General features: G+C 42.9%; 1 protein-coding gene across 1 annotated transcript in view; it reads left to right on the forward strand.

Annotated features, from left to right (window-relative positions):
* ZNRF3 (zinc and ring finger 3) overlaps positions 1-26,715 on the forward strand; it is a 238,633-nt gene that overhangs the window by 132,800 nt on the left and 79,118 nt on the right. Inside the window, exon 2 of the mRNA XM_082266009.1 lies at positions 22,490-22,615. Within this exon, the coding sequence (XP_082122135.1) occupies positions 22,490-22,615 (126 nt within the window). The remainder of the gene's footprint in view (positions 1-22,489; positions 22,616-26,715) is intronic.

Below are 26,715 nucleotides of genomic sequence, written 5' to 3' on the forward strand. Positions count from 1 at the left end.
CCCGATACTGATTTTTTTTTTTTTTTTTTTAGAGCCGGCGGTCAGCTTTCTAGTGAGCACAACCAATGCGCCTCAGCAGCCGCTCGGCCGTTATCACAAGGAGCGAGCTGGGACGGCCCCAACCCCGCCTTCCGCCGCTCTGCCCGGGTCTACCATCCGCTGGCTGGAGTGCCAAGCGAAGCCAGATTCTGCTTTGATGAGGGCTCCAATGTAGTTACCCAGAAACTAGGTCACTTACAATTTACTTGGCTGCCAATGGCGCCGATTTGAAAAAAAAAAAAAAAAAAAATGATGGTAATCAGAAATGCAGATTTTGGTGTTTTTGAATACTTTTAAGTGCAAAGGAAGGGTTTGACCCCCAGATCCCTCCATAAAGAGTACCTGTCACTGCCTATTACTGTCACAAGGGATGTTTACATTCCTTCTCACAGCAATAAAAGTGATTAGATTTATTTTTTTAAAGGGACAGTTAAAAAAAAAATGTAAAGCGTCCTCCTCCGGGCATGCTCACACACCAAAGAAAAAGTATACCTAAGTCACGCCTACAAATGTAAACCGTGTTCAAACCACATGTGAGGTATTGCCACGATAGTCAGAGTGAGAGCAATAATTCTAGCAAAATACCTCCTCTGTAAACTCTAAACAGGTAACAAATAACATTTTTTTAAAGCGTCGCTTATGGAGATTTTGTGCATGTATATGTGTTTGGGGGTTCTAAGTAATTGTCCAGCAAAAAATGCTGATTTTAACTTGTAAAAGTGTCAGAAATGGGCTTGGTCCTTAATTGGTTAAATTCGCTTTATTATATAAAATAACTTGTCTTTAAGGTCATTAACAAAAATGAGGCTGTCTATAAATCCCTATGTTTAGGGTATTGGTGCTTTGTGTTCAGTTCTAATCCCTCTTTTGCGTCTAATCATGTAGTCAGGAGTCTCAGGAATAATTTGATGCCGGAAAGAATAGTTAAATGTGTGGCAGGTCAATGTCACCTGCTCTTTCATCTTTCTATTTCATTTCAAAGTATCTTTGTGTTTCCCATAGATCTGTAATGTTGCTGTCTACTTTATCCTTCAGCAGTGCCGCAGCCAGGAAATACTCAATGCACTCGCTTTCCTTTCTGTAAGGAAAGCCATTTCTCTTTTTTTTTTTTTGTTGTTTTGATCTCACTGTTCTTCAAAGCTTTGTTTTTTTCCTCCTCTTTAAAACAGTTTTTCAGTGAAAATGGTATATGCAAAAAAAAAAAAGATTGGGAGTATACAACCCAAGAGCACCTTCTGGGTATTTCTGTACATGTCAACCTCTTTCTTGCTGGTTATACCTGTCTGCCAGTCTGCCAGCTCTTAACACGGTAGTAAACCGCTGTTTTTTTTTTCCCAACCTGCAAGGAAATATGTGCTAGTATGCATTACATGCTAGCACATTATGTGAAACTTAGCTGAAAATAAAGCCCTCCAGCACCACGCTGTCACCGCTGAGGGCTAACCTCTTCACCCGGTCTTCCTTTCCAGGTTTGCAGACTCTGGCTGTGTAAATGGGTGAAGCTGCAATGACCTCACTCCCGTCCCGCGCATGTCCCACCACTTACGGCACAGGACTCTAAAGGGACGTTCCTTCTGAGTGCATGCACCGGTGACATCACCGGCTGCATGTAAGGTAAATATCTCCTAAACGGTGCAAGTTTAGGAGTTATTTACAGTACCTATAGATAAGCCTTATCATAGGATAGTCAGAGATGGGAGTTTATGCCCACTTTAATTTTAATCAGCCGTCAAGTGGTATGGTTGCCTTCTCTTAGAGTTGGCAGATATAGATGGTCTTGGTTACACATTTTGCATTTTTTTTTTTTGTCTGTAAACTTAATTGGCTTCTTTCATACCAGATTTGTACATTTCTAGGCTGTATAAAAGTGGCTGCTCTAACTACGCTTAGCAGCTCCACCACAAAAAAGGTTAGCTAAATAAGACCCCTTTCACACGATCGAACTGATCCGGTCCACCTGTCTGTTTTTCAGGCAGACCCGATTGGGCCACCCATTTGTCCTATGGGGAGGTGGATGTCAGCGGACAGGAGTCTACTGACACCCGCCTGGCATCCAATCCGACAAGATCTGCTGAAAACAGACGTATGGCGATCCATCCAGCAGGTCGGGTGGGATGACATTTGGATGAAAACAGCCATGCAGCCTGTTTCCATCTGACCTCCCCATAGAGAAGAGTGGGCTCCGTCCTTGTCTGCTCAGCATAGCGAGGAAGACAGGACCTGTCATCCTCCTGCTCAGGTAGGATCAGCAGAGAGAGATCACCTCCTCTCTGCGGATCCGCCCCGTGTAAAAGGGGCCTAAGGTGGGCACTAAAGTAGAACAGTGTCCTCCCGGTTAAGCAATCTGTGTGGCAGCATTTGATTACAGGTGCATAGGCTCTAAAGCCTAGTACACACAATCAGAAAATCTTCCAAAAAATACCGCTTTCTAAGCAATCGTCTGATAATCTGATCGCTATTACACAGGTTTTAAGAGCCAATCAGGACAGACCGTGAAAAATTATCCGATAAGAGTAGCATGAAAATGTTTTGTTTAATCTGTACAGTTTTTGTACAAAAATACTATAAAATACAATAACTGACATCACATCCGAATTTTTATTCTGTCGTAGGAGAATTTTTATAACTTTAGTAACCTCTTCATTTTCAATATGGAGACTAGCATGCAAAAAAAAAAATAAAAAAATAAAAATAAAATAATGAGTCCGATAATCTCATTGTGTGTACCAGGCTTTAGTTTATTTTGTGTTTCACTGGGTGTCTGGGTGTTTTTTTTTTCCGTTTGATATTTTCAGTAAAATTACCTTTTATGCCAGTATTTTTACTAAATTGTGCAATTTTATACCGTTGTTGGTCCTCTGTTACAACTTCTCTCCAGGGTACCCCTCTTGTGAGGGATCCCCCATTTTTATTTTTTGTTTATATCCCAGTTGTAGAGGCACCCGGTCCTACTGGACAGTGCGGTAATTGCTTTACTAGTACCACCATTCCCCTTATTGTGGGGTTTAAATGGAAGAAGGACCCCACAAGTTTTTATGCTTGGTTTCATTAGTTTCCTCTTGGCCTCTCTGCAAGGTCGAACAAATACCTGTGGAGCTGGTCAGTGAGGCCACCTAACACAGCTTTTTGTGATGAGGTGGCATTGAAACTGCACTGCTTGTGAATTCAGAGCACAGTTGCCACCCTCATGTAGGCTGTGCCTGCTTACACTACAGTTGCACTATGGGATGAAAACGTGTTGCTGGGACCAGGTCCTCTCGCACCCAAGGTGGGGATGCCAAATGGCTCGTTTCCACTGAGCTTTCTGGTACGGTTCGGTGCGGTACGCTATCTATGCCGTTTCCATTATGAATGGTACCCTAATTCCGAACCGTACCACTTTTTGGTACCCTTTCGTTGGGGTACCAAGCACATTAGTACCGTACCAACAGGGTGGAGCTACACTCTGCAGAACTTTGATTGGTTGACAGAGAATCGTCTATCACAGCTTTCCTGCTACACCACGCCTATCATGAAAGGGTACTATTGGCAGTGGAAACGCAATGTGTACCGTACTGAACCGTACCGTACCACTCAGTGGAAACGAGGCAAAAGTGTACCCTCCAGCTCTTAAATTCTGCTTTACAGAAACCAAAACCAATTTTAAACGTTTTCTAAACAAGGCAAAAAAAGGGGGGATTAATAAAAAAAAAAAGTAAACTAAACCACTAATTTTATTATGGGATATGTATTTTTTTTTTTTAATATACTAAAGTCAAGCAATTTTTTAATTTGCTGCTACAAATACGAACAAATGCAAAATTACATAAAAATGACTAACGAAATGCTTAAAAGAAAAAAAAAAAAAAGTGGTGTGTGTATATTACCAAAAGTATTGGGACACCTGCCTACGCTTATATATATATATATATATATATATATATATATATATATATATATATATATATTTTATTAGCTTATTTATTCATTTACTCAATTTATGAATGAAAGCTAAAACAGTGTAGGTTATCTGTGCAGTAATCTTATGTAAAGCGGAGATGAATATGACTTCCTCTCTGGAGACAGCTTAAATCGCTTATTATTTCAGGTATCGGCTGTTTTTGTATGACGTATTGTGCTCCTTGCCAGTTTTATGAATAATTATGCTTGCTTGTCCATTAAAGTTACCTTGCGTTGTGTTAACCTTTCAAGAATCCCCATGTGGTGACATTTTCCACTTAATTTCCTGCTGCATTTACTTCCAGGCAAAATGTTTTAGCTTAACAATGAAATATTGGGTCAGCTTTATGAAATAACCACATTTTAGTTTTCATGGCCTTTTCTGTATTTTACACACATAAAAAGCATATTCGGTGGAAGTTTTTTTTTTTTTTTTTTTTTTTTAAAACACAAGGGTAAGCAGCACACAAAGGACTAGTCGCCAGTATTGCCCAAATCCCCCTGCAACTGATCTTTCTCTTTGTGGAGGCGGCCATCTTGGTAGAGGAGCAGAACTGTGCTACTTACTGTTTGAGCTGGTCACTGAACACTGGTAAAGTAATGATGAAAAGCGCACACATCTTACAGAAGCAGGTAAATGCTTGCACAGCAGGTCTTTAGGTACAGCTTCCACTCCAGCAAAGAGCACAGTAATGGCATCTCCAAATCTCATTCCAGATTTCATAAGCACACTGCAGATATACAGCTCTGAGGCTATAGAACAGGAGTGCCTAGGCATGGTCAGATGTCAAGATGTGCCTTGATAATTTCTGGAGGAACTCTAGGTAAAATGAAAATGATCAAGGTACTACGTAGGCACATTAACATTTCTAAATGTTCCCTATAACATGGCTAATCTTTACTCGGACATCAGATCCACTTAAAAAAAAGTAGCACCAGGGGTGTGTGAACCGGTTCATTGAGAGCCGATCACACTGTCAGGTCATGTGAACTGGATACGGGGAAACCCACATCCAGTACGAATAAGTGGGAACCCGGCCTTAAGGGTCTGAGCACTAGGTGGGCCTTTTGTGTGGGAAGGTTGCAGCACCTATACACCAGTTTGCCCAAAAAGTGGAAAAAGCATTGTTTTTAATTTTGCCCAACCACGTCAATGCAACTTGGCACAGTGCGATTTTGGAAAAGGTTCCCGTACTACTTTAGTGCGATTCCAGAGCGATTTTGGCCCCAGGGAATATGCAAACCACATCCAAGTTGCAGTACACAATGGCAATGAAAATCGGATCAGAATCAGATGGCAGCAGTCTGAACCTAGCCTGATTTGTTGGCCTGTCTAGCTGGTGACAATCAGATTGGAAAGCAAATGTATGCCTTTGGACTGCAAATGTGGACAGTGCAATTTGCTCAGCATAGCTGTATTTTCTTGGCCAATATTTGGAAAAGCCTGCTTGTTCCAGAAACCTGTAATGTCTTTTTTTTCCCCCTAGACACCAATTGTTACATGACTAGAAAGTCGGGTCTATGTTACCATTCAGACAGGCATGCTTACTGGAAATCAACATGGAGTAGGCCAAGGGTCTCCAGAACAGAAGACAACCCACATTCGATTTCTATAGATTTAATGTCGATTGGAATATTGATAATACTGCTGGTGTTTTAGTTTTTTTTTTATGGAAGGTCCACATTAATTAAGCAGTCATGTCTAGCCATTGGAATGGTACCTTTGTGCCGAATGCCGCGCCGCGCGAAGAACGTACAAGACTTCACAGCGAAACAGCTTCCCTTTCACCTATTTTGGCCCTCTGATCAAGTTCAGGTTTGCATATTTCATGGAAGGAGAATCTCTTCCATTACCATTTTTTCTTTACACGTCTAATACTACAACCAAGAATCATATGTGAATCTCAGATATCCGTGCCTATCTGGCCACCTGCCCTGTGGGATCCTTGCGGCATAGTCCACGGAGGGCTGTAGCACAATACTATTCAATCAAGCATTACAACTCTTACTTGGCTTCATTTTCGCTGACTCCATCTCTCCCCTCCCCCATTATAAGGACTTGGGGACTCCTCTGTCCTAGCCCTTCCCCTTATTGGCGCGCTTCCTTTCAGTGCTGCGGCTTCTTTAAACCGCGGCACCTCTCTACACATGCGGTTACGAACTTCTGGAAACCTGATACGTGAAGTGTACCCCAACTGACCTTTTGGACAAAGGGTTGTTACCCGAAATGCGTCAAGGTCTTATCTTGGGAGATTACTCGCGTCTTCGTTGTTCAGTTTTCCGTTATGATGTATCTATACCGCATGTATATTGCATTGTTTTTATCTCACATTGTATGTTATTTAGTATAACTTTTTTCTACACTTTGAATAAATTGACATATTTTTTTTTTTACATTTGTGCATATACTCTCATTACTAGTCGGATGGTCCTTTGCCTAAAAAGTGCCGGTCCTAGGGGAATTTTCGCTTTCCAATGTTTGAAAAGGGGTGCGTTTATGGTCCTAAGAAAAATGGCAGATTTCAGTGAAGACATAACAGTCTTTGCTGTGGTGGGTAAAGCCCATTCTTCATACTGTTGCTAACTCTGCTGTAAGTTATTTGATGTTGTTACCATTCTACTGTCACCGTCGCTCCCAACAGCTTTGCCTTCTCCTCGCTGTGCCCGGAGTGACACTTGTTAGCTGCAGCTGGCAGCACCTCATTCCATTCATTTCTTTTGTTTTGGTATTATGCCATTCAAAACAGTAGAGCTGACAACTGCGTGTTCTAACCACTCCCTAATCCGGGGCTCCTCGCTCCAGCAAAATAATGGACATGCAAAGCAAATGTGAAAAGCTGTTCTAATGTATCATGTATGTTTTTGTGGGAGGATGGTAGTGAAATTATTGCTTAAAGTGTTACTAAACCCACAACAGTAAAATCAGTGTTGTAAAGCATGCTTGTTCTACTCACTGTGGAACCTAAGGGGTAATCCTCTGCATTGTGTAAAAAGGCTGTTTGATCCTGTCTCCCCTGATCCTCCCCTTTTTTTTTTCTTGGGAGGGTACATGTGATCAGCACAGGGCCAATCATCACTGTTCAGATCGAGTGTGAGGGGTCCTACATCCTGTTTGGGCAGTCAGTGCAGAATGTAAACTCTTTCTACAAGCTTTAACCAGACACTGATAGAAGTCACACGACTGCTATATACTGCTGATGAGAAAAGGTATTTAGCAGTTTATATTTACTAAAATAATTACATTTCTGTGTACTGTGGGAGACCAGATATAGTGAATGCAGGGTCCTTGGTCCTTAGTAGACAAGCTAAATAGGCAACTATACTGAAAACCACATCTCACCATTTTGCTCAACTTCAAGCATGGCAATACAATGGCAATTACTGTACCCTTCCTTGGCTACTGGAGGATGCCACATAAAGGACTAGTGTTGGCAATTCCATGAGAGGCTGATAAGGTTGACAAACAAGTATAGTCGGGTTACTTGGCATTACTGTTGTCTGATTTACCTTATGTTACTTCATTTTAGGAGAATTTCACATTACTCTTAGAAAAGTTTCCTTATAACTTATCTTAATGCTTGTCTTTGATTTGCTCTGTTTAAAGCCGCCTTGAACCTTCAAATTTCATTATTCCAGGTACATAATAAGAAAAAGTTATAGAAAGTAAACTGTGAGACATTGAAAAAAGCCACTTGCTGACTGCAATACGTATAAATATGTTGTGGTTTACCAGGGTTATGGCTGAAGTTATTGTACCGGTAATTTCTTTTTTTTTTTTTCTTTTTTTTTTTATTCTTTTTTTTTTTAGCCAACGACTGGCTTTCCCACAAATGGCAGTCCGAGTGGCTCATTTGCAGCTGAATTGCTTTCAGAAGCGGTGGGAGGGGGACTGTGTGTTTTTCTCTGGCTTAACGTTTTTTTCACCGGCGCACCCAAGAAATGATCTGACAGTTTGGCTAGCTGGTCACCGAGGCTACCAGATCGTCCAGAACAATGCCATGACACCACTGGTCTAGGGTGGAGATAAACACCTTTTTAGAGCAAAGGATTTTTTCTCTTTTTTTATCATTTGCTTTTAAAGGTAAAGGAGAGATTTGGGGACTTTTTGACCCCAGATCTCTCCAAAAGAGGACCTGTCATCCTTTTCTCTATTAAAAGGGATGTTTACATTCCTTGTAATAGGAATAAAAGTGATCAAAAAAAGTTTTGATACAAAAAATTTAGAGCCCATTCACACTAGCGTGACTTGTGAGGCAACTTGTGTTGCCCCAGGTAGCTTGACATAACAAAAGCAATGTTAATCAATCAGTGCCGTCTTAATTGGCACTACTGAAGTTGCTCCGACTTCAGAAAAGGGTCCTGTACTACTTTGAGGCGACCTGTGATCCGACTGTCCCATAGACTTCAATGGGAGTCGCCTCCTTATCTTAATTGACACGACTTGTTATCAGACTTTCCAGGAAGAAGAAAGAGATTAGCCAGGCATTCCCCACAGACAAAGTCGCCTGTCTCTTCAAAGTAGTGCACAAGTCTCTTCCAAGTCTCTTCCAAGTCTCTTCCAAGTCTCTTCAAGTCACGGGGCGACTTTCTGGTAGTGGTAGTATGAACCAGCTCTTAAAGGGACAGTTTAAAAATAGAAAAAATAAATAAATAAGGAGGAAAAAAATTAAAGCACCCCAAGACCCCCCCGCGCTCGTGGGCAGAAGTGAAAGCATATGTAAGTCACGCGTGCATATGTGAGGTATTGCCGCGAACGTTAGAGCGAGAGCAATAATTCCAGCTCTAGATCTCCTCTGTAACTCTAAACAGGTAACCTGTAAACATATTTAAATCATGGCCTATGGAGATTTTTAAGTACCGTAGTTTAGAGCCATTCCATGAACGTGCACAGTTTTAAAGCGTGACATGATGGGTATCTATGTACTTGGCGTTACATCATCTTTCATATTTTACAAGAAAATTGGGATATATGTATATAATATATTATTGTGTGTGTATGTGTCTGTGTATGTACACACCTCGCATTTTTGGAAATATTTAATTAGATCTTTTATGTGACGACACTGAAGAAATTACACTTTGCTACAATGTAAAGTAGTGAGTGTACAGCTTGTATAACAGTGTAAATTTACTGTCCCCTCAAAATACCTCAAAACTGACAACAAAAGTGACTACACCCCTTAATGAAAATGTCAAAACTGGGCCTAATTAGCCATTTTCCCTCCCCGGTGTCATGTGACTCATTAGTGTTACAAGGTCTCAGGTGTGAATGGGGAGCAGGGGTGTTAGATTTGGTGTTATCGCTCTCACTCTTATACTGTTCACTAGAAGTTCAACATGGCACCTCATAGCAAAGAACTCTGAGGATCTGGAAAAAATAATTTTTGCTCTACATAAAGATGGCCCAGGCCAGTGATGGCGAACCCTGGAGAGTGCATGAGCATCATGGGAAATGTAGTTCCAAAACATCTGGGGTGCCAAGGTGTCCAAGACCATACAGCGGTTTAACAGGACAGGTTCAACTCAGAACAGACCTCACCATGGTTGACCAAAGAAGTTGAGTGTAAATGCTCTTCGTCATATCCAGAGGTTTTCTTTGGGAAATAGATGTATAAGTGCTGCTAGCATTGCTGCAGAGGTTGAAGGGGTGGGGGGGTCAGCTTGTCAGTGCTTAGACCATACGCCGCACACTGCATCAAATTTGGTCTGCATGGCTGTCATCCCAGAAGGAAGCCTCTTCTAAAGATGATGCACAAGAAAGCCCGAAAACAGTTTGCTGAAGACAAGCAGATTAAGGGCATGAATTACTGGAACCATGTCCATGAGACCAAGATAAACTTTTTTGGTTCAGATGGTGTCAAGCGTGTGGCGACAACCAGGTGAGGAGTACAAAGACAAGTGTGTCTTGTCTACAGTCAAGCATGGTGGTGGGAGTATCATGGTCTGGGGCTGCATGAGTGCTGCCGGCACTGTGGAGTTACAGTTCATTGAGAGAACCATGAATGCCAACATGTGCTGTAACATACTGAAGCAGAGCATGATCCCCACCTTTTGGAGACTGGGCCACAGGGCAGTATTCCAACATGATAAAGACCCCAAACACACCTCCAAGACGACCACTGCTTGCTAAAGAGGAAAAAGGTGATGGACTGGCCAGGCATGTCTCCAGACCTAAACCATATTGAGCATCTGTGGGGCATCCTCAAATGGAAGGTGGAGGAGCGCAAGTTCTCTAGCATCCATCAGCTCCATGATGTCATCATGGAGGAGTGGAAGAGAACTCCAGTGCCAACCTGTGAAGCTCTGGTGAACTCCATGCCCAAGAGGGTTAAGGCAGTGCTGGAAAATAATGGTGGCCACACAAAATATTGACATTTTGGGCCCAATTTGGACATTATGACTTAGGGGTGTACTCACTTTTGTTGCCAGCGGTTTAGACATTAATGGCTTTGTGTTGAGTTATTTTGAGGGGACAGCAAATTTACACTGTTATACAAGCTGTACACTCACTATTTTACATTGTAGAGAAGTGTAATTTCTTCAGTGCCGGTTCACACTAGGGCGACCTGTGAGGCGACCTGGTCGCCTCACAGGTCGCCGCAGGTGGCCTCCCATAGGGAAGCTGCGGACCCGTTCTAATAGGAGCGACACAAGTCGCTCCGACCTAGAAAAAGGGTCCGGAGCTTCTTTGGTGCGACCCGGAGGCGACCGTCATAGACTTCAATGTTATAAAGTCCGTGGCGGCCGCTCCGAGGTCGCGGCGCTAAGTGTTGTCACATGAAAAGATATAATAAAATATTTACAAAAATGTGAGGGGTGTATTTACTTTTGGAAGATACTATGTGTGTCTTGGGAGGCAAGTCGATGTAAGTGTTAGATGGTGATAGTTAAAAGAAACCTGTAGCGATGAAAGAAAATCTGCCCTGCATATCTAGCTTTGATCTGCTATTCTGATCTGCACTGCAGCCCAGGGTGAGCTCCAGATATTTCACACGTGCTCCCATATAATGCAGAGCCTGGTGCCTTATTGGCCAGTTGTTAGACCCAAGTGGTGACAAATGGGAGATGTGTCTAGCAAAGTGTAAATTCCAGCCATTTTTTGTAATATAATTTTATTTTTATTACAGCTTCCTTTGTTTTTTGTTTTTAATCATCATTTTTGCCTATTCATTACACTGGAGTAGTTCTTGTCTTGTAATATTTTTAAGATGCTGATTTCCTGAAAGCATCATTTTCTGTTTGCTGAGGATGTATTTGTCGGATGTGAAAAGATGGCAGCAGCAGTTTTCTACAGATGTGTGATAATTTGACAGGGGGGATCTAACCTAAATATTTGAGTTCTACAGCCAGTGATATGGACTTTAAGTTGGTGTGAAATATTTGAAGAATTCTGTGCCATTTAGTAAATGTGTAGATGCCGGTGGCTCACCTGTGACTACACGTCACCTGAGCACCACAAACCAAAAACTCAGTTTTAGTTCAGTTTTAATGTTCATAGACAATGTGGGCTATGTGGGACTTTAAATGAGACACCGGCAGGTATGCCCAGCGTCTCCATCTCTGTATCGGAAAAAACTAATTGAAAAGGATTAAAAGAGGTGCATGGAAGCCAGCCAGCCCCCAGTCTGATGTACTCACCCTCCAGTCTGCCACCAACCAAGTAGACCTGTCTCAATATGCATAAAGAACAGGGGTTTAGTTGACACGCATTTGCAAACGCATATGTAAGCTGCAGAGCCACGACACGGCACCCTGTTATATCTGCAGTCCCTAACACTTTTAAATGTAAGTGTCTCCACTCTGGGAGCACATGGTTGCTAATGGGTGGATAGGAAGCAGGTGGGAGGGAGCAGCCCAAACTTCCCCCACCCACTTCCGTCCACGACTGGTATGGTATCTCAATGCTCTAATAGCAATGTTCTTAAGATGGTACAAATGCAGTGTAAAACACAGATTGGGACTTTATATGAGGCAGTTTGCCTGTATAGCTCAGTGCCTCCATCCCTAATTTCATAAAGTATTTGGGACTTTACATGAGACAAGCAGGTCATGCTATGGTCTCCATCTCTGTATATGAAAAAACTGGGGTCAAATTAGACTGCATCCACCAAAAATGCACGAAAATCGCACGGTGGGACTTTAAATGAAGCACCAGCCTGTAGGCGAGGTGCCTCCATCCCTAGTTGCATAGACAATGTGGGCTATGTGGGACTTTAAATGAGAGGTGCATGGAAGCAAGCCAGCCAGCCCCCAGTCTGATGTACTCACCCTCCAGTCTGCCACCAATCAAGTAGACCTAAAACCAAGTTTTAATGTTCAAAGCAAACTCACTCATCCACTCCTATCTCTATGCTTTATTTTGTTGAGAAATCACTCTGAAAAACACCCACCATAATTTCTGGCCGTGAAGGCAGATGATTCATGTAGCATTTACTTCCTGGAATCCACCTGCCTCTAGCTCAGACATGCAAGCAGGAGAGGATGTGCTTGGCTGAGAGAGTCTCTCCTCCCCCCTGAAGACTCCTGGGATGTATGACATTTGCCTAGGCATGGAAACCAGGAAGCAACTGAAGAAATGTAAAAAAAAAAAAGTTTAAAATAGGCAAATATAATATACTTTCCTATCCATTTACTAATGATAGCTGCATAAGGATTAAAAGTAGTCAATATGGATTGAGAGAGTAAAGTTTTTATTTCTAGAGACAAGCACACTTCTTTGTTCATGGGAAATAGACTTGAAAGCAGCAAAAATTGTAATGGACCCCAACAGGAAACAAAAAACACAACACCATCTTGTAACACTCTACTTACCATGAAGGAGGAGGGTGGTCACAGCAAAGTGGTTACAATGGAGTGCTGTGTATTAGAAAATATACAGCACAGTACACAGAATGGGTCCATGTAAAATAGAGATGTACAGCACAGCATTCATGATGAGACCAGTATATAAAATGTACAGCACGGTGCATAGAATAGGGCCATGGGGAATATGACAGCCCAGCATACCGAATTGGTCAGCAAGGGATACAAAATGTACAAAATGATGCAATGTGACATAAAATATACAACAGGGGTTATAGAATGAGCTGGTTAAAAATGGGGAACAATACAACATGCCATAGGAAATGAGGAAGGGCAGACTAGGAAACATACAGCATGGCATGAGGAATAGGGGAACATACAGCATAACATATGGAATGAGAAAGTGTGGACTAGAGAAGGTATAGCATGGCATTCAGAATGAGACATTGTAGAACAAGAAACATACAGCAAGTCAAATGTCAAAGTCTTGTGGAATAGGGAATGAGCAGCATGTCAAATGGAACTAGAGGGTGTAGAAAAGAGAATGATGCACAATGAAGCAATGTGGAATGTAATAGGGGAATGTACAGCATGTCATTTGGAATGAACACCATGGCATAATGGAATGAGATGCAGAATAGGGAATAAATAGCTTGGCACATGGAACGAGGAGGTTCAGAATAGGGAATGAACACCATGGCATACCGAATGAGGAGGTGCGGAATAGGAAATGGAACAACATGACCTATGCATGAGGAGGTGCAGAATAGGTAACAAAACCGCATTGTGTATGGAATGAGGTGGTGCTGAATAGGTAATGGAACAGCATGGCATATAGAATGAGGTAGTGCAGAATAGGGAATGAACAGCGTGACCTATGTAATGAGGAGGTGCGGAATAGGTAACGAAACAGCATGATATATGGAATGAGGTGGTTCAGAATAGGTAATGGAACAGCATGGCCTAGGGAATGAACCGCATGGTATACGGAATGGGGAGGTGCGGAATAGGAAAAGAACAGTATGGCATATAGAATAAGGAGGTGCGGAACAGGGATTTGGAACGGCACGGCATATGTAATGAGGATATGCAGAATAGGGAATGGAACAGCATGGCATATGGAATAAGGAAGTGCAGAATAGGGAATGAATAGCATGGTATATGAAATGAGGAGGTTTGGAATAGGGAATGAATAACAAGGCTTACCAAATGAGGCAATGCGGAATAGGGCCATTTGTTTGCTTTTATCTGGCTCTTAGGGCAATATTCCTCACACTGACACCAAAAATGGCACACTATTCCTTCCACTGACCCCAAAGATGGAGCACCCTTCCTTCCACTGACACCGGTGATGGGACACCATTCCTCTCATTGACACCAACAATGAGAAACAATTCCTCCTACTGACAAAGATGGAGCACTATTCTTCCCACTGATACCAATGATGGTGATTATTCTTCCCATTGATACCAATGATGACGATTTTCATTCCCACTAATACCAATGGTGGGGCACTATTCCTCCAACTAATACCAATAATGGGGCACTATTCCTCCCACTGACATCAGTAATGGGACACTTCCAACTATGGAAATTATTCTTCCCACTAAAACCAATGATGAGGCTCTATTCTTCCTACTTGCACCAACGATGGAATTTTTTTCCCACTAATGCCAATGGTGGTGGCACTATTCCTCTGCCTACTGCCCACAGGCATTATGTAATTCTTTTTTTTACCCCTGCTGACCACCAAGTCTGAGGCATTTTCTAGTCTCACTGGCCACAATCTCGTCCTCCTAAAGTTTGAAGGACAGTAAACTGGCCCATTGCTTAGAAAGTTTGGAGACCTCTGTGCTAGCCCATGGATGACCTCTCCACCAAATCTCACGCATCTGATGGGAAAAAGGCCTTTTCACCCAGGAATTTTGACATTTTTCAAATGAGATCTCAATGGAAAGTATGGGTGACCATTTCCTCAAACATTTAGTTCAACAAAATATGATTAACAGATTAAAGCTGTGATTAAAGAAACCACTTGCTGGTGATTTGGGATCAGCATTCCTAGGTGCATGCACCACAAATTTTTACTGTTGGGTTTAAAGATCCTCTTAAAGGTTTCCCTAAATCCTAATCTACTGATGGATTGATTTAAAGTGGTTGTAAACCTCACACATTAAATATGAACACAGCATATCCTTCTATAGTGTGTGCTTGTCTTAATCCAGAGCATCTTTTCTGTCTGCTACTTTGTTCAACTATCTGCATGTGTCACCACTGAGGAAAAGGTGACAGGGGAGGGAACTCCAACAGTCTGTGATTGACAGTCTCAGCTCTGTTCCTGTTTGCTGTGTGAAGGGGAGTGTCCCCCCCCCCCCACCCACCCAATCGGCTCTTCCCACTGAGCTCTGCAGAGTGTAATTTTAGGCTTCCTGCCTCCTGCTTTTTGAAAGTTCAGACAAGCTGTACGATTTCTGAACTTTGAACGAAACGCAGAGAAGCGAAAGCTTGCCTGAGACGGCCAGTCACTTCACTGGGTATATGTAAGGGCTTTTAACCACTTCACTAAGTTGAAGGGTAATGCCTAGTACACACGATGAGAAAATTGGATGAACAATGCTGCTTTGGAAGTGATCGTACAATAATCTGATCGTTAGTACACCGCTTTCGTGAGTCAATCGCAACTGTTCATGTGAAATTATCCGAAGGGACAAGTGCCAAAATGTTTCTCGTATTATACCAGATCGTACCATTTTCGTTTAATCAATACAGTATTCATCCGAAAAAATTGGAAGACCATGACCACGCATGCTCAGAAATGAAAGAATACAATACAACACATTGCTTCTGAAGTTATTCTGTCGTGGGAGAATTTTCGTAACTTTATTAACCACTTCAATTTCGATATATACAAGCATGCAAATAGAAAAAGGACCATCATTCGTCCAATTTTCTTACTATGTGTATGAGGCTTTTTTTTTTTTTTTTTTTTGCAGAGTGCAGTAAGGCAGTCGGTCACAAATTCATACCCTTCTTGCTGAAGACATAGTTGCTATCAGTTATTACCCTTTACATTTAACTGCTTCTTTAAAGGGCCTCGTTTGAGGCTTGGCCAAAGCCAAAACACGGAAAATGCATCTGTAACATAATGCCAAGGCAAACCATTTTCAGATGAAGTCCATGTTCTTAAGATGAATTCCATTTGCTAAAATTGTGGAAATGAAAAGTAAAAATTCAATGTGTACAGCAATGTAATGCACTTACAGTTGCAATTTTGAAGTTTGCATGGCACTTGTATTGGGGTACTGATGTGAAAATGTTTGGATCAATATCTGAGCTGCCGGGGCTGATCAATGGAGCATAAAGGAGATTTGGAATGAAAGTGGAACTTGTCATAAGAATTTGTGACCCATGAGAAAGATTTGAGGACAATAATTTGCCTCTGTTTCTGCTCCTCACCCTGTGCACCTCCCGCCTCCCTCCGCATACACAAAACCCCCTTCCCCCCCCCCCCCCCTTCTTTGTTTTGTCTTTAATAAGTTAATCGGATTAAAGGCTCACACATTTCAAAGAAACCTTTAGGCCCCTTTAAGACAAGCCGTCCTCTCCCCTTTTTCCAATGGTACACATCCCCCCAAATATTACTGAAGAGGCAAGTCTTCCTTTTATGTGGAGCTCATAGTAAGAAATCTGCATCCACACAGCATGGGGAGATGATCTTTTCTTTGAATATCTCCCTAGTAATAAAGTGGAGCAGTTCTCTGGGATTTGTAACCTCTGCCTGTGTGGATCCACTTCTGTCCATTGTGGAAGTATATCAGTCACTCGGAGGAGTCATCTGTGGCCAGCTGTAGATTTATAGATCTCTTTAAATGTATGACTAGCTTTAGACTGAGAGAGGAAGATGCTGAGAACAGTGTGTTGCTGCTTCTTTGTTGCCCAATCAGCAGGCTGTGGGTGGAGAGGTGACACCACTAGATTTCTGAAATTTGCAGAGAAAGTACCATCACCCACCTGGTTTTCTAGTAGCAGATATCTGTGAATAACTAGTTGCTGGAATTAAATTCTTTGAAAGATGAGGATTTGTGCAGTTGCAAAATTCAGTTGTATAGTTAGCTGTTTGCCTGCAGATCAGCTTTAATGTTTAATGGAGAAAACGATTTCAGCCACAGCGGGAGTCGGGCCAGGGGAGGAGCGGCGGCGATTGCTGCTGCTCTTCCCCGATCGTCAGGGAATCGAGTGTGGAGATCCGCCCGCCTGTGTAAACACAAGCGGGCGGATCTCCTAAGTGACAGGCAGGGTCAGATTGCAGGGTTCAGCATAGCTGAACCCTGGATCTGTCCCTGTGTCACACAGTCGCCTCCCCCCCACACACGTTAGTAAGCACCAGGCATACATTAACCCCTCCCTCTCCAATAAAATTAACCCCTTCCCTGCCAGTGTCATTTTTACAGTAACAGTGCATATATATAGCACTGATTACTGTAGTAATGTCACTGGTACCCCCAAAAGTGTCAATGTCAGTCAGGGGCCCCATCTGTCCGCCGCAATGTCGCAGTCCCGCAAAAAAAATCGCAGATCGCCGCCATTACTTGTTAAAAAAAAAAAACACCAAAAATTACAGAAATCTTTCCCTTAGTTAGTAAACGCAATAACTTTTGCGCAAACCAATCAAAATATGCTTATTGTGATTTTTTTTTTTTTTACCAAACATAGGTAGCAGAAAACAAATTGGCCAAAAATTTAAAAAAAATTTTGATTTTTACATTTTTTTGGGGGGAATTTCATATAAAAAAATGTGAATAATATTGTTATTTTTTCAAAATTTACACTCTTTTTTTTGTTTATAGCGCAAAAAGTAAAAATCGCACAGGTGATCAAATACCACCAAAAGAAAGCTCTGTTTGTGGGAAAAAAGGGACGTAAATTTCGTTTGGGTACAGCGTCGCATGATTGCGCAATTGTCCGTTAAAGTCGCACAGTGCCGAATCGCAAAAAGTGGCTCAGACGTAACACAGCAAAATCCTCTAGTGGTAAAGTGGTTAATAATGGCATGCAATGCCCAGCTGCAGTATCCAAAACGAACAAAACCCTTTCTTGCATTAACAAAGGCATGGACTCCAGAGAGAGGTAACTTTGTGTTACACAGGGTGAGATGGGATTGATCTGTATATGCATTAGCTGAACACAGGGATAGATAGATACTGTAGATAGATACTGTAGATAGATACTGTAGATAGATACTGTAGATAGATACTGTAGATAGATAGATATAGATAGTATCTATTATAAAAAAAAAAAAAAAAATGGAACACTTTGAAAACACATCAGATCTCAATGGGAAAAATATCATGCTGGATATCTATACTGATATGGACTGGTTAATGTGTTAGGAACTAAAGGATGCCACATTTTATGGAAATTAAAATGAACAACCTACAGAGGGCTGAATTCAAAGTCCATTTTGCTGAAATTTCATTGCAGAAACTCAAAATGGTACTCAGTAGTTTGTATGGCCCCCACGTACGTGCATGTATGCATGCCCTGACAACGTCAGGGCATGCTCCTAATGAGACGACGTATGATGTTCTGGGGTTTTTTCTCCAAGATCTGGACATCACCCGAAGTGAGTTTCTGAAGAGACTGAGGTGCAACCTGGCAGCATTGGATGGACCGAAACGTTCTAGAGGTGCTCTATTGGATTTAGGTCAGGTGAGCCTGGGGGCCATTCAGTGGTATCAATTCCTTTCATCCTCAAGGAACTGGCTGCATACTCTCGCCACCTGAGGCTGGGCATTGTTGTCCACCAGGAGGAACCCAGGACCCACTGCACCAGCGTAGGGTCTGACAATGGGTCCAAGGATTTCAGCCTGACATCTAATGGCAGTCAGGGTGCCATTGTCTATCAAAAAAACGAAGAGATTTCCAGTCACAACTTACCAACCAGCCAGCGACCAACCGAATTGACCTGTCTAACAGTATGCGTTAAAAACAGGGGTTTGGTTGCACACATTTGCAAATACATGCGTAAGCTGTAAGCTGCAAATACATGCGTAAGCCCCGATAAGGCACCCTGTGATCTGCAGTCCCTAACTCTACAATGAGAGCACATGTATTTAATGGGATAGATGGACAGGTGACTAGAGGGAGCCCACCCCTCCTTAAAGGCACAGGGTCACACTGAACACCCTGCACATCGCACAATGGCGGCAAAGGTGTCAGTGCGTTGCCTAGGTGGAGGCGGTGACCTCTTTCTGCGCGCCGCAGGGTGCCATTGTCTAGCCCAGGGCGCGACAATTCCCGGGCGCCAGGTCGCATTTGCGACTAGAAACTGAGTCCGGGCGCCTAGGATTTCAGCCATCTCCTGTCAGGCATCAGGACGCCGCTCTGTGCTGCAGAATTGCAGAGATTTGAAATCGCCGCGACTCCTGTCCACAATTCTCTATGTCCCTGACAAGGCATTTTAATTGGTCAGCACCGTCACATGGACGGCGCTAACAAATCAGAACCGGCTGCCTCTTCTCTCACTTTCAGCACATCCGAGCACTGCTCGACTTCACAGCACAGCAAGCTTCGGCCCGCCTTTGAGGGCGGGCCCGGGACTGTCTTCACTCGGCAATTGACCGATGTGGAGGAGAGGTGGAACGCACACCTGCCTCCGAGATTGTGCGTCCACCCGATAGCAACCTACAGCATGCCGATTCCTTATCGTGCACCCCCGCATCCACCCTAAGATGTGGCCCCCCTCGCTGAAAACGGCAATGAATATCTGCTAACTGCCAGGGACTTAAGACAAGGTACTGGATTCTCCTCTGAAACAAATACTGGGTAGTCTCTCCAAACCCCCCCTATGATCTGTGACAAGACTCTATAGGGGGAATGTCACTAGCACACATGCATGTGTCCATAAAAATACTGGATTATGGCTAACATATCTGTTCTCTCTGTGTGGTATCCAGGCAGCAAGTAGACTGTATACTGGTTAGCCAGTCAGGTACAATGTCCATTTTTGGCAACTTTAATCTATGGACCTATGAAGCCTGCCTGTGTATCACTGCTTCCTCAGCCCCTGGGGGAGGTGGGAATGCAGACAGAGCCCATCCTGCCGTGGCTAAGGGAAGGGAACCACCTACAATAAGTTGGGGGGCACAGTCTACCTATTATTGGCCAGGTGTGGGAGCCCCCCCCCCTATAGACACATGTGTGGGGGAAGGGAACCACCTACAATTAGTTGGGGGGCACAGTTTACCTTTTATTGGCCAGGTGTGGGAGCCCCCCCCCCCCCCATAGACACGTGTGTGGGGGAGCAGAGCAGGCCATTTTCTGAGTGTATAGGAGGAAGGTGGGGGATTGCCACATTTCTGGAGAATTCTTCTGTACACACCATAGAGCTGAGGGGATCTCACTGTACATATACACATCTGCCTGAGACTTTCACTCTCTCCCACCCTCTATTTTCCCCCCTCCTTCTCTCCCCCCCCCCCTCTTTCATTCTCTCTCTCTCACCCCAACCCCCCTCCCCTTCCCCTAACCTCCCCCCCCATCTCCCCTTCTGTACCTCCCTCTCCTCTTCTTTTTTTTTTTTTTCTTTTCTCTTCTTTCCATTTCTTTCCCTTTTCTCTCTTTTTTTTTCTGGGCGCGGGTCAGCTTTTTTTAAAAACTGGCTCCTAACTTTTTTAGCTGGCTCCTAGATTCAAAGAATATTTGTCAACCCCTGGTCTAGCCTGTAGAGGTCTGTGCGTCCCTCCATGGATAGGTTTCCCCAGACTATCACTGACCCAACCCCAAACCGGTCATGCTAAAGGATGTTACAGGCAGCATAACATTCTCCAGACCCTTTTCACGTCTGGCTCTCATCTGTCAAAAGCACAGGGCGTCAGTGTCAGACCTGCCAATTCTGGTGTTCAATGGAAATGCCAATCGATCTCCATGGTGCCAGGCAGTGAGCACAGGGCCCACTAGAGGACATCGGGCCCTCAGGCCACCCTCATGAAGTCTTTCTCATTGTTTGGTCAGAGACATTCACACCAGTGGCCTGCTGGTGATCATTTTGTAGGACCCTGGCAGTGCTCATCCTGTTCCTCCTTGCACAAAGGAGCAGATACCGGTCCTGCTGATGGGTAAGGAGGACCTCCTATGATGGCCCTGTCCAGCTCTCCTAGAGTAACTGCCTGTCTCCTGGAATCTCCTTCATGCTCTTGAGACAGAGCAAACCTTCTGGCAATAGCACATATTGATTTGCCATCCTGAAGGAGTTGGACTGCCTGTGCAATCTCTATAGGGTCCAAGTATCGCCTCATGCTACAAGTAGTGACACTGACCCTAGTCAAATGCAAAACTAGTGAAAAACAGTCAGAAAAGATGAGTAAGGAAAAAAGTCAGTGGCCTCCACCTGTAAAACCATTCCTGTTTTGGAGGTGGTCTCAGTATTGCATCTAGTGCACCTGTTGTTTCATTAACACCAAAGCAGCTGAAACTGATTAACAACCCCCCTCTGCTACTTAACTGACAAGATCAATATCTCAGGAGTTTAATTGACTTGATGCTATACTCCGATTAAAAAGTGTTCCTTTAATTTTTTTGAGCAGTGGATATATGTGTGTGTGTGTATATGTGTATGTATGTATATATATATATATATATATATATATATATATATATATATATATATATATATATAGTGCTTTCCAATCCACTTTTGCTTGTTTGTTTCAAAACTTAAACCGTACACAAAATTTATTAAGCAAATTTCTAGAAGAATCCTAAAATACTGCAAATCAGGCTGTTTCTCATTTAGCCAAGAATTTTTAACAATGTTTGTGTATGTATTCTTATGACTGCAATTCTAGAATTCCAGCTGCACCAGTTTCTCAAAAGATCTGCAATAGGTTTAATATTGAACTTAAAGTGCATGTGACCCCCTAAGTGTGAATTTTTGAGATAATTCCCTTAGAACCTTATACTCCTAATGTTTCTTTCACTTAAGACAATAGGTTTAGGACACTGTAAATACCTGGTGATGCCACCATTTACCTTGGCTCCCTATAGTTTTCTGACCACGCTAAACATGGAAGCCGATCTCTGCTAGTGCGGTCAGTTTTCATCTTGTGATCAGACCTATAGGACGCGCACTAGCATGCAGCAAATCTGAAATTCCATAGTCAGCTTGGGCCATCGCAGGCGACACCCCCCCTCCCCCCTCTACACCCTGCCCTACTCAGCTGATTGACAGTAGCACTGTCACATGAGCATGGATTTCACAAGGAAAAAAAAACAAAAATGCCCAGATTTGCCATTCTCCTCATGCATTCCTGTTTGTCATCCAGCAGCAGATACCTGGATGTCTAATGTAACCACATCCCTACCTTGCAGAAGAGGCATCAGGACAGAGGCCTGCGGTCATGTGACCGCTGGATTCAAATCTATTTGAGGTACTTTGCAGCACTTTTTAATACATTGAAGGAGTGTTTCACGTATGCAAAAAAAGGAATTTCTACATAATCTTTAACAGCTTTCTCACAAGCACACATACAAAGTGGTCAGGGGTATGTTTTTTATTGTCACAATGGTCACAGTGCTTTGAGCAGGAGAGTGGGAAATTCATGAATAAAGTGAAATCTGTTTGAGAATTTCTAAATTATCAGAAGCTTATGGTAATGTGCCATTTTATGTATAATTTTTTTAATGTTTGATTGTCTAATATCTATTACAGATGCACCCACTGGGACTTTGCAACAACAATGATGAGGAAGATTTGTACGAGTATGGCTGGGTTGGGGTGGTGAAGCTGGAACAACCTGAAATGGATCCGAAGCCTTGTCTAACTGTTCTGGGAAAGGTAAGCCTTTTCATGACTTTTCAGATGGTACTGCTGACATTTTTGCATTCTGGGTAGTTAAGGCACTCAAGCTAGGCTCCTAGACCCTGCTAGAATTGTTACTTGACCTCTATACTTAGAGTGGGATTTAGCCTTTTGCCGCCCACGTAACGCATTTTGGCAAAGGTGGTGCACTTTAATGCCCACAAGCCGCACATGCATTCTTTGCTCCCTGCACAATGACTGAGCTGCCTCTTTGCCTCCGGGTGTAAAGACCCTGTTAAAGGGATTCGGAGGTTAGCCCACCTCTAATCCTTTTTTTTTTTTTTTTATAGGGAGATGTGGTTAAAATCTTTGTCAGATTATGTCCCCACGTTTGGGACATTTGACCTCACTAATGCCTCGTTTCCACTGAGCGGAACGGTTCGGGTCGGTACAGTTTGGAAGGGTTAGAATGGTCCGGTCTATTCAGGTGAGTGTTTCCACTGCAAGTCGGGCCACCAGGGACCATGCGGGGTTTACACCAAACGAGGTGTTTTGCTCTTTCATTAGACGTGAGCATTGAAGTTTTCCTGTCTGCCAATCAGTGGAATTTATCGTGTGATGCCAGTAGCTCCGCCCTAACCGTACCGTTCCATTTCCTATGGCCCTACATCTGAAGCAGGACCAGGAATGGTGTGGTTTGGTTCGGTTGTATGGGCCACTTTCACAATGGAAACACTTAAATTAGCGTACCGTACCGAACTGACCCGAACCGATCCGCTCAGCGGAAACGAGGCATTAGAGTGGGGAGGGGGATTAATAAGTTTGTCAATTTGTTTTTTGTTCTCTGTGTGCCCCATCAGGAAGATTCCTCCTTGTCTGTCTAAGTCACTTCAGAAAAGCAAGAAGAAATCTTCTCAAAGTAAAGGGATAACCTATTCTACTCCATGAAACCTTTCCCCTAACGTTTTCTGTTCCTTTGACAACTCAAACATTTTGGATTTCCGATCACATTATGTACATTTAGGAAAATGGTCATCAGGGCAAATAGGATGAATTATGGAGCTATCGGCCATAACATTATGGCCACTGACAGGTAAAGTGAATGACATTGATTATCTAATGACAATGGCAACTGAAGGTGGGTGGAACTTGTTGTCCCTGATGTGAACCTGTTGTCCCTGATGTTGGCTGTGTTAAAAACAGAAAAACTGAGCTAACATAAAGCTTTGATTAACTTTGACAAGGGCCAAATTGTAGTAGCTAGACAACTGGCTCAGAGCAACTCCAAAACTGCAACTTTTGTGGGATGTTCCTGGTCCACAGTGGTCAGGACCTACCAAAAGTGGTCCATGGAAGGAAAGCAAACGAATCAGTGACAGGGTCATGGTAGAGCTGCATGATTAATCGTAACAGAATCGAGATTGCGATTCACTCCCCCTGACGCTCTTAACATGACACTTGCTCGATTCTTTACATCGCTGTGAGGGAGCAGCTGTCAAAAAAAAAAAAAAAAGCCTCCCGCAAAAGCCTATCAGCATTAGTCTCCCACTGAACTGTAAACACAAATGATTACATTGTATCTTTTCTTCCCCTCTGCCGGATGAAGGAAGTTTAACCTCTTAAAGACTAAACCTTTTTCCTACACTTGTTGCTTGCAAGTTAAATCAGTTTATTTTTCCTAGAAAAGTAGTTAGAACCCCCAAACATTTATATTTTTTTTTTTTTAGCAGAGACCCTGCAGAATAAAATGGTGATTGTTGTAAATTTGTAAAATTGCGCAGCAGTCTTTCAAACGCAATTAATACACTTTAATGAATAAAAAAATAAAACAAAACCGTAAAGTTATCCCAATTTTTTTTATAATGTAAAAGATGTTACACAGAGAATCGTGATCTTTATTCAAAGCAAAAAAATTGTGATTCTCATTTTGGCCAGAATCGTGCAGCTCTAGGTCATGGGCATACAAGGCTTATTGATGTAGTGTAGCCTGATCCAATAGAAGAGCTTTTGTAGCCTAAATTGTTGAAAAAGTTAAGAGAAATATGGCCAAAGCTATTTTGGCCATACTTCTCCTGTGGCTCATGGGAGTGCACTTAGTTGTGCCCTCCTGTGACCCAGAATCAGCCAATAGTGATCTAAAGTGTGACTCTGGATAGATCCTGAAAATAATGTTGGGATCCACTGACATGCATTACAGGCAGCTGGCTCAGCCTCTCAGCGCTCTGCTGAGAGCCTGAGCTAGCCACATTCAACCCCTCTCCTGTCCAGTGCTCCATTGAATGCTGAAGGGGCAGAGCATAGAGATGGTAACTGATGGTCACTGCTCTTTGCTCAGTGAAGACCGAGAAATGAGCGATCAGCGGTCATGCAATTCAGCTCTCTGGCTTAGAGCTAGTGGGGGGCAGCTTGCAACACCGGACTGATGCTGCAGAAGGTAGGTAATATGTATGTATGTATGTTTTTTTTTTTTTTTTTTTTTTATAATCCTACAGTTCTCCTTTTATTGCTATTTCCCATTGAAAGGAGTCAGAACACCCAGTTCATTGTAGTTGTTTGTGTATGGGTCTGCGTATCTGCACACCGTTCAGGTGTCCCATGCTGACCCTTGTTCACAGCCAAAAGCATCTACGTGAACATTAGAACGTGACCATGAAGTCATGAAAAAAAGGGTCTTCGAGTTGTTGACTTAGCCTTCAAATTTGCCAGATATCAATCCAGTTGAGCATCTGTGGGATGCTAGAAAAACAAGTTCAATCCACCTTGCAACCTACAGGACTTTAAAGGATCTGCTGCTTACAGCTCGGGGCTAGATACCACAGCATATCTTCAGTGGTCTATTGGAGTCCATGCCTTAATGGATAGGGGCTGTTTGGAGGCAAAAGGGGGACCTACTCAATATTTTGTGGGTGGTCATAATAATAGGGCTAATCATTGTACAGTATAATGGCAATAAAATCAAACGGGCTCTCATCCTTCCTCAATCCATCCAAAACTGGAAAAAAAACGTTTGCTGTACATACTTTAAATTTATCAGACTTTTGTCAAGGGTCTACAAGTTGTTTTGATGCTGTAATGGTTGCCGCCATAGGTTTCCTATACCAGTTGCATAGCATGATGCCTTTGTTAAAAGAATCATGCTGTGAAAGAAATGTGGATGCTGCAATTGCTGAGCTTTGCTTCTTAAAATGCAAGGTGCCTCTGTCATACTTCAGTATTCTGACTCAGTGACCCAGGACAAGTATGCCTAGAAGTACCCTAAATTTCCTTCATCTTTCTCCATCTACATACTTGATTTTGCTCTGTGACTCGCAACATGTTAAAATGAAGAGATTGGAACCTAGCATGGTCAGGAGGTTGGCAACCTACATATTTCTCTTCTTAAGGAATTAAATGAAACCTGAGGTCTTTATGTGGAGGGGGATAAGTTGTGTTTGCATGCCCTAGTGCAGGGTTGTCAAACTCAATCTCTTTGCAGGCCACATTAGCAGTATGGTTGCCCTCAAAGGGCCAGTTGTATCTGGGGTGCGCCACGTATAGAGTGCAGTGTTCTGGATTACGCTACGTACAGTTCAGGGATGCACTGCGTGCAGAGTGCAGGGTTTAGTGTTGCACTGCGTACAGAGTGCAGGGTTTAGTGGTGTGCTGTGCACAGAATGGAGGATGAGCAACCCCGAACCCACCCTAAGGCTTCCTTGCATCTCTCTCTCCTGTGGCTTAGCTCTAGTACCTCCCTGTGTAGGTGGCACACCTTGCAGGGAGATTGTTCTCTCACTCTGGAGATCTGATCCTGCTTTGAGTGTGTGCAGGGATCTGTTAGATCTGTTAGCTGTTGAGCAAAGCTGATCCTTGTAAACAGAGAGGGGGTTCAGGTATAACTGAACCGTATTAGCACACCACATACCCTCGTCTTCTGAATGTGGTTTATGTGGCATGTCCTTTTAAGGTAATTCTGAAATCTTTAAAAAACAAGAAATATGCTTTGGGACAGACCTATAAGCAATATAAGATGTGCAGCAAAGCTTTAAAAGACTCCCAAGAATGTCCATTAGGCCCACAAACATACTTGAGTGATCTTGTTCATGATCTTGTGTATGATCTTGTTTTATGTTAACTCCTGGCTGTATGGTCTGGGTTCT

The sequence above is a fragment of the Pelophylax lessonae genome, assembly GCF_965119305.1.
Source record: "Pelophylax lessonae genome assembly, chromosome: 1".
Classification (NCBI taxonomy): domain Eukaryota; kingdom Metazoa; phylum Chordata; class Amphibia; order Anura; family Ranidae; genus Pelophylax; species Pelophylax lessonae.